We start from the raw sequence: 13,789 nt of genomic DNA, 5'->3' as shown, positions 1-13,789 counted from the left end.
ACACCCGAGCCTATTCAAGAGAGAAATCTATCAAGCCAAGTTTGGTCCAAGAAGGAGACCCAGGTTGAAGGAGTGTTGCACCCTCCCAAGGCCAACCCAGGTAAAGAGAGGTGTCCTCAAGAAGCTGGATTCCTCAGCCTAGGAGGACTCCTTGCAGAACAAGAGTCTTAGTGACGAGGGAGTCCTTATTCGTGCCTTTCAAGTTAAGGAGAGGATATGGTCATATCTTATCCCCAAATTCCCACCTCCTTCTCGGACACGTAGCTCTTCCTGGAGTTCATGAAGAGAGGGACTCATCCTCTATAAATATGGATGGCACTCTTCAACAGACTTCCATTCAAACAATCTGGAAACTCTCTTGACACTTCTCTGCCACTATTCAATTCGTGCTTTTGCTATATTTTGCTTACGAGTTTCTTATTTCTATTTCAATTTCTCGTTACAATTTATCTCAACGTTTATTTATTCTTAAATCCGAGACTAATTTAAGCATTAGAGTGCTAACATGTTATTTTGCAGGTCCTTTTTTCTCAAGTTCTTTCACTCCATTAGGCCAAACCCAGCATCAGATCCAAGGACTTTGGACTCATGCTAAAATCGCACACATCAATTGGTGTAGCCTGTGGGAAATTTGAGTTAAAGGCGTGAGTTACTATGAAAAATCCCAACAATCCCACTAACAAGCAGAATGTCGTGGAGGCACCCGGCAACAATCAACCTTTGCAGGTTGTTGCAGGAACCTCCCTAGCCTCGATAGAGGATCCGTCCCCATGTTTGCCTGAAATCCAAAAAGTTGCATGAAACTTCCTTCAGCCCCAAGAATGCTTTAATTGAGAGCTGTGCTAAATATTCTAAAGCACATTCTTCATTGTCCCTCGAGGATGACTTTGGAATGAACTCACTTGTTGTGTGGCAATTGGAGAATGTCTAGATCTAAATTGGTTTCACCAACTGATTCAACAAAGGGAAGCACTCTGGCAATTGAGGAAGTTTGTATGGTGATGGGTTATTAACATATGTACCATATTCGTCGGGACAATATTACTTAAATAAAGATTAATGTTTTCAAAACTGCCAATCTCAATTGGCTTTTTAGTCATCGATTCCAACAGAAATTGCCTAGCGAAAACAATTTTTTTCCATATCTCTCTATAATGTATAAAGAAACATCATTTTGAGGAGAAATCTTCAAGGGTTCAGTTGTTGTTGCAATGGCAACTGTGTATCCAAATGATTATTATCATCTCTATTTTATTGTTTCAATCTTATGATAGGTATATCTACCACTCGTATTGTGGATTAATGTTAAAATGTTTAGTTCTGCACCTAAATGTCATGCCTTTAAACATAATTGAGCTTGTCATCCCTGTGTTAATGCTACTATAGACTAGTAGCAATTGAGTAGTAGAAATTGAGTTGCCGGTTAAAGTATTTAATTCAATGAAAGTTATTTCATGATGGTCAAGGTTTTATAATTGGCATATTGTAATAAAGTTTTTTGCTTAGAAAGGGGAAAAAAACAATTTTCCTGGCAGATAGAAAACAAATATTGATAGTATAAATATAGATCGATGTAAACGTTGTACCATAGGGGATTATAAAGAGTACTTGAAGAAGTTGTTACATTAACTAATATCTTTAGTCCAATGTAGCTCACATACCTTTTTATTTCTGTTCTGAAACATATGCACCTGCCCGCCAGCCACCTTAACTCCTCCCCCCCTCTCTCTCCATATCAAATGATAACTTGATGCCTACTAAATGAAACAAACAACAACATCTTCTGCTAACCTCTTCTCAAGCAATTCATGTGCAAAAAACCATATGACCTACTTCACCTCATATTGGGGGGACAACCTTAATGCCCTGCCTCACGCCCACCCCTCACCCTCGATGAGTCCTATGTTTTCTTGTATCGTGGTCGTAATTCCAAAACTGCCCTTGAGAAGGGCCAAACCTTATCCATTGTTGACAAGAACAAGTCCCTAGAGTAGAAAATTCTCCAATCCAAGCGGTCAATTCGCTGCACTTTTCACTGCGGTCGCATTTTGCTGCTTTTCCGCGCCTCGAGGGTTGAGATTACTGATGATGCTCAGTCTCTTCGCCCCCTCCAAGTGGTCTTTTCATGAGTCACGACGACGTTCTTCTTTTCCTTTTTTTTTTCTATCTACACCAACAGTGATTCACCACTTTCTCTCTACCACTCATTCCCTCTCTCTCCCTCTCCCCAAATCTTCCCAATCCTTTCTTTGTATGCAGCAAAGCATATGAGAGTATTTGTTCGCGCATGTGTGGATGTATGTTTGATTGGCAGTTTTGAACGATTCGATCATACTGTCTCGAATTGAAGAATCAGAATCCTATCAAGAAGAAAAAATCAGGGTGTCGATGAAATTGGACTAATCTAGGGTTCATTCAAACTCAAATTTTTGGGCTTTTTCAATATGGAAATTGGGGGTAAAATGAGCCCAAGATTGTTTTCCGGTGATGAGTTTTTAAATCTTCAAATTTTCTTTTTTCTCTAAAAATATGATTATAAGATCTTATAAAACATTGAAAATTGTTTAGTAATATATTTTCAGAAAAAGAACTTTATTTAAAAATATCGTCTATTACGACTTCATTAAAGAGGTTTTATTAAATTTTTAAAAACAAAATAACTATTCTACACATTTCATAAGTTATATTATTTTATTTTATCTAAACAATCAAGGTTTTACTTTTATAATCAAAATAAATATGTTTATAAGTGAATTTATATATGACTTTATATAGTTTTTTAAAATTTTTTTTGGTGACATCCTCTTTTTGAAGTTGTGGGAGAAGATATGGACTTTGATAAAGCTTATCCTCCATACTTTAATAAATTCGGTAGGATTCTTGATATTTCAATTTTTAAAATAATCATCCGATTATATTCTATTATTTTTCGATAAATTTGCGTAATAAATTCAACTATCTTGATCGTAATAGTAATACCAACATTTACAAGAAAATGTTGGATGCTCAAATAATTGTATAGATGTAATAATCAACGTCAATAAAATTATAAAATTTCACCTAATTTTAAGAATTAGATGTGTCGAACACGGGCAATATGTACTATACTTCACTACAAGCACTAGCACACGTACACACGGGATGCAATAAACATTACTGTGTCATTATTTAGTTTATTTATTTATTTTCTAAAAAATAAAATTTTTTTGATTATAAATATATTTTTAATTCAGTTTTGTACGATTAAGTCTTTCAAAATGAAAAATTCGTAAAATAAGGTATATATTGTATTGTTGCTGATAAAATAATTAGATGAAAATACGTAATATAATTTAAAATATAAAATTCAATTCCAATAAATAGAGGTTAATAATTACTTTTATTCAAGAAAATCTAAAAAAGAAAATAAAAGTCAAGTAATTTCTTTATGATGATTGTAACTGCAGGGGTGATAACGAGATTTTACGAAAAAAGCGGGGCGCAAATATAATTATACCAAAGTTCCGTGTTCCCATTGAGAAAATAAAAACTGCGGTGTTTCCTCTCGCCATCTGCTCATTTCTGAAAAATTTCCCTCTTTTATCTGTCTGCAGATTCATCAAATCCCTTAGGCCTGCCTTCAATCTCTCTGTAGATTCAGCAAATCCCGCAGAATTGCTCCTTTATGTATGCAATTGAATTCGTGTCTAAACGTCAATTCATTCATTTAGCAGTTTTATGTCCATATTACATGTTCGATTGGATCGGAAGGTTATGTGAGTAAGTAATTTGTGTTGTGCAGATCGCAGGATTGAAGGCGCTTGAGAATTTCGGTGATTGAAGCTGTTTGTAATCAGTAATTTTGAATGATCCAGGGTTTTTCGAGTTGGTGATTGGGGATTTCTAGGGTTTATGGGAAGAGGTTGAATTGGTGGTTATTAGGGTTTTTGGGTATGTGAGAAGCGGAAACGGTGAAAATTCCCGGGATTGATGGTTGAAGCTAGGGTTTTTAGTTGTTTACAAATTGGGAAAAATGCAAAGGAGGGGTTTTTATTATGCATGGGAGGGTTCAGACGGAAGGTGAGGGCAGTTGTAGAAGTTCACAAAGCAGTAGCAGTTGGCATATGCACCCAACTGTAATTGCTGCGGATTCAAATTCGTTCTTTAAGGTGGGTATTTTTTGTCTTCTCCCCCTTTTTCCTCTATCTATGTCTCTCGGATTTTTTTATTTTTTCGTGTTGTTTTTGAATAAATACATTAAAATCCGCTGAACTAGTTGATTTCATTGATAACTTGTGGTTGTCATGTATCCGCTGTTTGTAAAATGTTGCATATACCACGTGGAGACTTTAATTCATTGGGAGTTATTATATTAAATATCTATTATATGTATGTATTTTATGATTGTTCATAATAATGCCTGTGAAGTTCTTCGGAAGGCTTGATTTATTTGCCATGTTGATTTGTTATTTGGCATCAATAAGTGTTCTAGTGTTGATGATGTATGTAGATTCTACCCAATCATGTGAAGTGTCTTCCCAAATTCATCATTTTTGTTTGTCTTAAATGATTTGAGACTTTGATGGGTTTTGTGACCAGACCTACTGTAAATTTTAATTCTATGCAGTTAAATTTCAAGTGTTCCTCACTTCCTCTGCTTCATATGTGTTTCACTATGAATTCCTCTGTGCACAGGCATGTTTACTAGTCTTTTGCAATATTCCAATGACTTGTTAGTCCCCTTTTGGGTCCTTTGCCACGTTGGTCTTTCTGCACTTTCCTTTATCAGTGTCTCATTTGCCCACCCTGCCCTACCCTGGCCAAAATTGCAGACCCAGACAACTAAGGCAACATAAATCCAGCTGAATGGCATCATTACCGCTTAGCATTAAAATCATTACCTGCACACTTGAGGATGGAACCAGCTGAGCTCAGTTCCTTAACTATAGAGTCGACCTCTATACTTAGAGAGTTTCTGAAAAAATAATATATAAGACTCCCATCCTCAAAGTTCCCTACAACTTCACCACAACCAATGTTTTAGAAAAGCAAGGGTCTTAAGAGATCTCGATGACAATCATGCAACTAAATCGCATGGTCCTTATGTGGGCTTTGTGTTATATGACCAGTAATTCATAGTATTTTCTTTAATGATAGTCATTCATTGTTTTATGAACTAGATGTTTGGGCCTTTTTCAGTTTGTACCAGGGATAAGTTTGCTTGTCTAGAGTGCTGTAAATGATTGTTTTTGTTTGCATGAATGTATAAAATATAATACGCCAACCATGTTATCATATCCATATCATACTTGTGTTTGATACTAATCTTATTTCGGGAAATGCAGTTTATTACCAATAATCTCAATTGATAATTATTTACGGAACCTTATCCATATAACCTGTTATGGTTCGGATACTTTAGGAAAATGCTTGAAGAAAAATGTTACTTTGTGACTTAGCTAAGTGAAAAACAATATACTGAAATATGAAAACCAGAGAAACCTCAGATGCCTTTTTCAGTAATGTTAGTAACTTGTCAACCTCAGGTGTTTTATAACTGAAAACTTAAATCTTTATTCTCTAATGCCGAGGACAATCAAGTTTGTAATCTTCTTGCAGGATGGCCGCAAAATCAGTGTTGGTGATTGTGCACTTTTCAAACCTCCTCAGGATTCTCCTCCTTTCATTGGTTTAATTCGCTGGTTGACTTCAAGGAAAGACAATAACTTGCATTTAGGAGTCAATTGGCTTTATCGACCGGCTGAGCTAAAGCTTGGAAAAGGCTCTCTGCTGGACAGTGCTCCGAACGAAATCTTTTATTCATTTCACAAGGACGAGATACCTGCTGCCTCAGTACTTCATCCGTGTAAAGTTGCATTTCTTCCTAGAGGTGCAGAACTTCCCACAGGGACATCCTCTTTTGTTTGCCGGCGCGTCTATGACATTGAGAACAAGTGTTTATGGTGGCTAACAGATCAAGATTACATTAATGTTAGTTATCATTTGCAATTTTTTTTCTCAGTTTATAATTTTTTGTTTTTACTTGATTGGCAAGGGTGGGAGTAAGTGGGTGAGCATTATTTTTGTTGGTCATAATCTTTTTCAGGGTTCTCATTTACACTAAATGATTTCCCAGGAGCTACAGGAAGAAGTAGACCAGCTCTTATACAAAACAAGATCAGAAATGCATGGTATGTTGCAGCCTGGTGGTCGTTCTCCAAAACAAGTTAATGGCCCGAATTCAGTCTCCCAATTGAAACCTGGGCCTGATCATGTTCAAAATAGTGGGACTTCCTTTCCTTCCCAAGTTAAGGGAAAAAAGAGGGAAAGAGGAGATCATACAGCTGATCCTGTCAAACGGGATCGTTCTTCAAGGACAGAAGATGGTGATTCTGCTCAGTACAAAGCTGAAAGTAGTTTGAAATCTGATATTGCAAGAATAACTGAAAAAGGAGGAGTCGTGGATTTGGAAGGTGTTGAGAAGCTCATCCAATTAATGCAATCTGATAGAGCGGAGAGAAAAATGGATTTGACTAGTCGTTTGATGCTTGCTGGTGTAATAGCTGCCACTGAGAAGGTTGAGTGCCTTCAGCGATTTGTTCAGCTCAGGGGTTTACCTGTATTGGATGAGTGGCTCCAGGACATCCATAAAGGAAAAGTTGGCAGTGGTAATAGTTCAAAGGATTGTGATAAATCTGTTGAGGAATTTCTTTTGGTTTTACTTCGTGCACTGGATAAACTTCCAGTGAATCTTCATGCCCTTCAAATGTGCAATATTGGCAGATCTGTGAATCATCTACGTTCAAATAAAAACATGGAAATTCAAAGGAAGGCACGGAGTTTAGTTGACACATGGAAGAAAGGTGTTGAAGCAGAAATGATTAGTATTGATGCAAAGTCTGGTTCAACCCAAGGCACATCTGTGTGGTCTTCAAAATCACGCCTTACCGAGGCATCCCATGCTGTGAAAACTCCAAATGGGTCTGATGTTGCCATGAAAAGCTCAATTACCCAGCAGTCCGCATCTAAAACTATTTCAATAAAGTCCTCGCATGGGGAAAATATCACAAAATCTGCATCTTCATCTCCTGGGCCAGTGAAGCCTGCATCACCACATACATCTGGCAAGGAAAGCCAACCAGGAATTTCTGTTGGTGGCAGTCCTGATGCCCCTATAACTAGGGAGGATAGGAGCAGTAGTTCTAACCAGTCTCATAGTTACAGTCAGTCAATCTCTGTTAAGGAGGAGGGGAGGAGTTCCCCTACAGTTTCAGCCATTGCTGGTAAGATATCAAGTAGTAGTTCTCGTAACCGAAAAGGCAGTGGTTTTCCAGTGGTAAATGCAGGTCAGAAAGAAAACAGTTCAAGCAGAAGTTCTTTAGTGCACAGAAGTACTGCTTCAGATAAGTTATCGCAGTCTGCTTTAACAAGTGAAAGAGTCCTTGATGGACCCACCAGTGAAGCTTGCAATCATAAGCTTGTTGTTAAGATACCAAACCTGGTGCGAAGTCCCACACGAGGTGTCAGTGGTCTTGATGACCCTTCTATTATGAGCAGCCAAACTTCTTCTCCCGGTCTTTCTGACAAAGTCGAGCAGCTTGACACGATTCCAAAGGAGAAAAGTGATGCATCTCGATCTGACATCAATTTGGATTCTTGTCAAAGCAATGACAGAAAGGATGCATCTCGTGATGGTGCCGCATCACCTGCAGGTGTTCCTGATGATGAGAAAAGTACGTCAATTGTGGACTCCAGGAGATTATTAATTGAAGGCCCGAAGAAGAATGATGTGAAGTCAACAAAGTTGCATGAAGCTTCTTTCAGCCCCATGAATGCTTTAATTGAGAGCTGCGCTAAATATTCTGAAGCACATTCTTCATTGTCCCTTGAGGATGATATTGGAATGAACTTACTTGCTAGTGTGGCAACTGGGGAAATGTCCCGATCTGAATTGGTTTCACCAACTGATTCAACAGAAAGAAGCACCCCTGCAGTCCAGGAAGTCTCCTTTAGTGCAAAATCAAAGTCTTCACCTGAAGATCAGGTTCAAGGATGTCAAAGTCAGTTTGTGAATGATGCTGAAAGTGACGACAAGAAACAAGCTGCTTTAGATAGTAGTTCAGGGTCTGAAGACAGTTCAAATTTGCCTAAACAAGCATCACTTATGTGTTCTGTTGATGTAATTCGTGGTCCAGCCCATACTTCTGCAGATCTACCTGTTAAAGAGCGCAATAAACCTCTTGACTCTGTCAGTTCATTCTTGAGAAGCACCATCGACCCTGTGTTCTCCACTACAGAGACGTCAAATCAAGATGCAGACACCAATGACAAGATAAGTGGTGGTGAGGGAAATAAAGGAATTCAGGAGGAAAAGGCCCCGTCAAATGATGTTAATGCTGATAGTATACTAAATTGTAAGGGTGATGAAACTAATGCTGCTGACACTGAGGACAAGGCTGGTAAAGATCTTTTAGATACAGACAACGTGAACTTAATTGGTAAAGTTGCATTGTTAAATAAATCGTGTGTTGAGGACTGCAAGCATGATGTAAATGAAGGATTGGAGATGGGAACTAACTCTCAGCAGAACTTTACTACTGCAGAGAAAGCTAGTAATGAAAAGCTGCAGCAAACTGCACCTGTCCAGAGCCTAGTGTCTGAAACTAGCAATGAAGTCAAAGTTAGAGAAATGGATTCAAAGACTCCCATGACTAATGCTGAAAGAGAGAACTTTGGTTGGCCAGTTGACAGAAACACAGCTACAGAAGGTAATAGTGTTGCTGATTCGTTTCTTAGTAGTAATGACCTCAAGCGTCGTGATATGGAGGTCAACATTGATAAGAAAGAGACTGCTGATTGTTCACTCGCTGAGGGAGGATTTCCTGTGCCTGTGGTCCATGAAGCTCAGAAGAATCATGAGTTGAGAGGATCGAAGACTGCTGGAGTTGAAGTGGATGAAGCGGAGTCTGCTTCCACTGTTGGAGAGGCTTCTTCTGCTGCACCAGCATCTGTTCAAGATTCAAAAATAAAGTTTGACTTAAATGAAGGTCTCATCTTTGATGATGGGAAATATGGCGAGCCTGTCAGTTTAATAGCTACTGATTCAACCAGTGGTCCGATGATTAACACTCTCCCATTTTCTGTAGATCCCATCCCTAGTTGCCATCCTGGTTCCATTACGGTGGCTGCTGCTGCCAAAGGTCCCTTTGTTCCTCCAGCGGACTTATTGAGAAGTAAAGTGGAACTCGGGTGGAAGGGGTCTGCTGCAACTAGCGCATTTCGGCCAGCTGAACCCAGAAAAGTTATTGAAATGGCGTTGCCTTCCACAAGTTTGTCATGTGATGCTTCTACCAGCAAAAATGGTCGCACTCTGTTGGACATAGATTTGAATGTGCCAGATGAAAGAGTTCTTGAGGAAATTGCTTCTCGAGACTCTGCATTGGCCCTTGGTATGGCAAGTGATTCCGTAAATAAATTCTCCACATTGCTGAAAGAAAACTCAGGGTCTATCCCAGTTCTTAGCTCCGGAGGACTGGATCTGGATTTGAATAGAGTCGATGAAGCATCTGAGGTTGGCCAATGCTCCAGCAGCAGCAACCGTATTGGAGAGGGTTCCAGGGTGCATGTGAAACCGTTAAGTGGTCTACCTACTACTGATGTTCAGAGGGATTTTGATCTCAATGATGGGCCTGGGGTTGATGATGCTAGTATGGAGCATTTATCGATCAATCAACAAGTCAGGGTTCATATACCATCTCAGCTGCCTTCTGTTAGCCCTAGAATGAGTAATCCTGGGCTTGGGAGTTTCACATCTTGGTTTCCCCCTGGGTATACTAACTCAACTTTGGCAATTCCAACAATAATCCCGGATCGTGCTGACCAGCCCTTTCCAGTTATTCCACCTGGAGCAGCACAGAGAACATTTGGCCCTGCTGGTATAGCTCAATTCAATCCTGATGTTTACAGAGGATCAGTCTTGTCATCATCTCCTGCAGTTTCATTCCCATCTAGTCCTTTCCAGTTCCCTGTGTTTCCATTTGGGCCTAGTTTTCCTCTTCCATCTGCCACTTTTCCTGTTGGAGCAACGTCATATGCTGATTCCTCTTCAGGAGCAAAGCTGTTTGCTCCTCCTGTGAATTCTCAGTTGTTGGGCTCAGTTGGTGCAATCTCATCCCAATTTCAGAGACCTTATATGGTTAGTCTTCCGGACAGCAGCAGTAATGGTGGGTTGGAGAATAACAGAAAGTGGGGTAGACAGGGTCTAGACCTCAACGCAGGCCCTGGAGCCATTGAAAGCGAAGTCAGGGAGGATATGTTGCCTCCACCGTCAAGTCAACATTCAGTTGCCAGTTCACAAGCTCTAACAGAGGACCAAGCTAGGATGTACTCAATGTCAGGTAGTATTTTGAAGAGGAAGGAGCCAGATGGAGGGTGGGATAATGAAAGCTTCAGATATAAGCAGTCTTCATGGCAGTAGGAACTGTAGACGGCTCCATACTGCAGCATTCTTGTAAGTCCTGTAAGTTCTTTTCCCCCAAGTAATGTTTACTATGACGTTTGGTAATATTACACTTTTATAAGTCTTCTGTTTTCTGGATGAAAGGTGATCAGCTTGAAAAATGAAAATTCCTAATTGATTTTGATGATGATTTTCCAAGAAAATGATTGGTTAGTCAATAAAGACTTGAAATGCTATGCTATATGCTCAGAGTCTCTCAGACTTATTTAAGGAATGTGTTGTTTTGAACTGATACTAGCACAGTAGTTTGGGCATCTTTCATTTTGAGGGTTGCAGGCACTAGAACATTTTGTGATTCTTCTTGATTCTCTGGAAATACTCGCTGGATAATAGTTAGAGATAGACTTTGAAGTGCTACAGTTAACAATAGCTTTGTCAAAATTTCAGGGAAATCTTCTATGTTCCCAGTCAGACAATCCCACCGAGTGTGAACCTGTATAGGATTTGTAGTTCTAGGTCGGACTTGGATATGCATGTTTGACATTATTGTGCCTCCATCCTTAGTGAGGAATTTATAATATAATTCACTAAAGCACTATGATATGCCACTGTTCTGATTGATGCCAAACATACTCCTGCAACATCAGCTCCAGATGCTTTCGTTTAAACCCTCAAGTAGCACGTTCATTTTGCAGCCTGTTAAATTATGCACTGAATAACATGCAATTTACTCAGGAAAGGAAAAATTCACCTATACTTGACATTTGTTAGCAATTCTACTTAATGCACAATGGGACCTTCTCGTTCTCAAATATCACAGTTGATCGTCGTTGTTGAAGGTGAACAGTTAACTGCTTTTGACTTATTTCATAATGTTTTGTTCTTATTGCTGTGCAATCTTCAGTAAGGCCTATCAATATGTAAAACTACTTGTTTATGAAAAATGCACTCTGCAGTGCAGAAAACAGAATAATCTTTGTCATACAAAAATCTTGTTTATAAACTTGCTTGTCACTGATTTGTTGCTTTTCTTTATATTCATGTCAATCTTAGTGAAAGGGATAAGGCATCCAACATTAGGAGACTACATATGGCAAGAATTGTGTATAGATTCACACCTGCCTAGAAGATGGTAAGGTCTTCTCTTACTTGCCTGAAACAGAATAATTGTTATAGGCAATGACAGTAAGAAGTCCCTTGATTTAAAGTTTCTAGGCTGAATTGTTATGATGATTAGGAGTTAAAATATAGTAAGAATTCCCTTGATTTAAAGTATCTAGGCTGAATTGGCGTGATAATTAGGAATTAAAATATCTGATGGGCAAAAGCTACTCGATCATAATTTTGGGTAATTGAATGACGTGCGATATGACCGGAGTATCTGCTTGCTGTATAAGGGTTTATAGAACAAGAGTGGAAGCAGTGAAAAATGCGTCTCCTCCATGTTGTCTGTCCAACCGTGTTAATATTTGATTTTCGGTGTTTGGTTTAGATTATTGTACATTGGTATGTAGAACAAGGGTGAACTCAGTTGAAAATCCGGCTTCTCCCTGTTGTGTAGTCCAATATGTCAATCTTAATTTTGGTGTCTACTTCAGCTTAATTGTGATATTGCTGAAAACTACTTTTCTGTATCAGTTTGTATTTTCTCGTTAAAATTGCCTTGTTAATATGGACCTAACTTTTATATTTTGCATTTCTTAGTTTTTGGAGCAATTACTGGATCATCATCCTGCTGGGATACTCCCTCAATCCATGGGTGGTTTATCAAGTAGATTTTTACATGTCCGGTTCCCGATGCTCATCTCTTTTGGGCATCAAACTATATGCTGAAGCATTCAATGTGTATGCTTTACAAACTGTACTGGGAGGACAGAGATCCTTATCCACCTGTATATATTTTAACTGCCGGAAAGCTCGAACATCTGGCACCTGGATACTGAAGATGGATGTGCATAACAGTTTCTGCAACATTTTCTGGCTAACCATTCTGAGGAGGCTGGATCTTGAATTTATAGAAGCCCTTCTGAATTTGAACCTGCTGTTCATCATCCTTTGCTCTTTATAATTTCCTTATTTCTCGCAAACATATTTATAAGTAGATTTCTACCGAGTTTTGATACTAAGGCTTTTCATCTCACATGTTTTAGTTGTTATGGCCTCTCTTGTAAGTTTTAGTTGGTCTTGACTGTCTTACTACCTTTGCAGGTTCATTGCCTAATGTTAAATCCACAGCTCAAGATCAGATTCACATAGCAATGATGATATAATTGTTTTTAGGCCTTTTTATGTGCAGACTATACTTTTGTGTTTCCCCTGCATTATGGAGACGAACCTATGTCCTTGGTCAAGTCTTTCCCCCTCTCATTCTTGAAATGTATTACAAAGATCCTCCCCATGCTGTTGTATATTTTTATCTGACCTTTGCAACAAAGAAAAGCAAATCGACTGCTTCTCAAGCATCTTGATATCTGCCAGCATAAGGTTATTAAATTCCATCATTGTACCATTTAACCAGTCCTTGAGCAATTTGGTGTTGCTGAAAAGAGCAAGATGTAGAGAATTTATAAGTCATCAATTCTGCTAGGTGTTCGGTGCCATAACAGTGAACGTTTATCTTTGTAATCTTCACTGACTTTTTTGTGTATGATTGTGGTAATTAAATGTCTTCCATTGGTTGACACCGATGCACGATAGACCATAGAGTGCGCAAGGTGTGATTTTTTGGGACCTTAATAATTGGTTTCTAGCGACATCAGCGTCACCTGCATCTTTCTATATGTAAGATTTGAGCAACTTCCTGAGAATAATTGTAATTTTTCCTTTTAGTCAGCACAAGTGATATGTTATCTGCTATAGCCGAAGTTCTCTTCATACAACCCGATGTTGTAGCGTTTTGCTCATGATTGAGGCGCATCATGTCTAGCTACACTTGCTGGCTGAGCTCGAGCTCACTCATGATTGAGATGCATCAAGTCTAGTTGGATGTGTATCGACATGATTCTTGCAAGGATTTGATGTGCTATACTTGCTGTCTGATGAGAACCAACCAGTTGAGCGATATCAACAGCAACAAAATAGTAGAATATGTGGGAGCACGTAATTCATCTTCCGTTATAATGCACGCGGGGAGTCGAGTTTGAGAAACCATATGAGGGAGGGGTGATTTATATAACTAATGTGTTATTTTCTTCATATATTAATTAAAATAATTTTTATTACAAACTAGAATTTAAAGGTCAGAAACTGATTCCTTTACCCTTTGGACGTCAGCAAGCTGCAGGGCGGAAAACAAGATATCAACTTCAAATCTTGTCTAATGTTGCGGTTACGTCATCGTTACCTATAATT

The 13,789-nt window shown here is 38.8% G+C and overlaps 1 protein-coding gene across 10 annotated transcripts; it reads left to right on the top strand.

The window, feature by feature from the left end:
- The first annotated feature begins 3,531 nt into the window (after positions 1-3,531).
- On the top strand, positions 3,532-12,900 carry LOC105157181 (uncharacterized). 10 transcript variants are annotated; one of them, XR_847426.3, is made up of 7 exons: positions 3,532-3,666; positions 3,782-4,148; positions 5,599-5,970; positions 6,116-10,489; positions 11,174-11,277; positions 11,492-11,570; positions 12,143-12,900. XR_847426.3 is itself a non-coding variant. In XM_088878485.1 (5 exons), the coding sequence occupies exons 2-4, from the start codon at positions 4,035-4,037 to the stop codon at positions 10,454-10,456; spliced, it is 4,818 nt and encodes a 1,605-aa protein (XP_088734611.1). In that variant the 5' UTR covers positions 3,532-3,666; positions 3,782-4,034; the 3' UTR covers positions 10,457-10,498; positions 12,143-12,900. The 10 variants fall into 10 exon arrangements, 4 of the variants coding, with proteins under 4 accessions (XP_088734611.1, XP_011071813.2, XP_011071811.2 ...); XR_847424.3 differs by having other exon boundaries at positions 6,116-10,498; XR_847428.3 differs by lacking the exon at positions 11,174-11,277.
- The last annotated feature ends 889 nt before the right edge of the window (positions 12,901-13,789 follow it).

Source organism: Sesamum indicum, linkage group LG3, assembly GCF_026168435.1.
Source record: "Sesamum indicum cultivar Baizhima isolate 11 linkage group LG3, ASM2616843v1, whole genome shotgun sequence".
Lineage (NCBI taxonomy): Eukaryota > Viridiplantae > Streptophyta > Magnoliopsida > Lamiales > Pedaliaceae > Sesamum > Sesamum indicum.
Note: the sequence above shows the minus strand (reverse complement) of the source record. Positions and strands in the feature narration are given on the sequence as shown.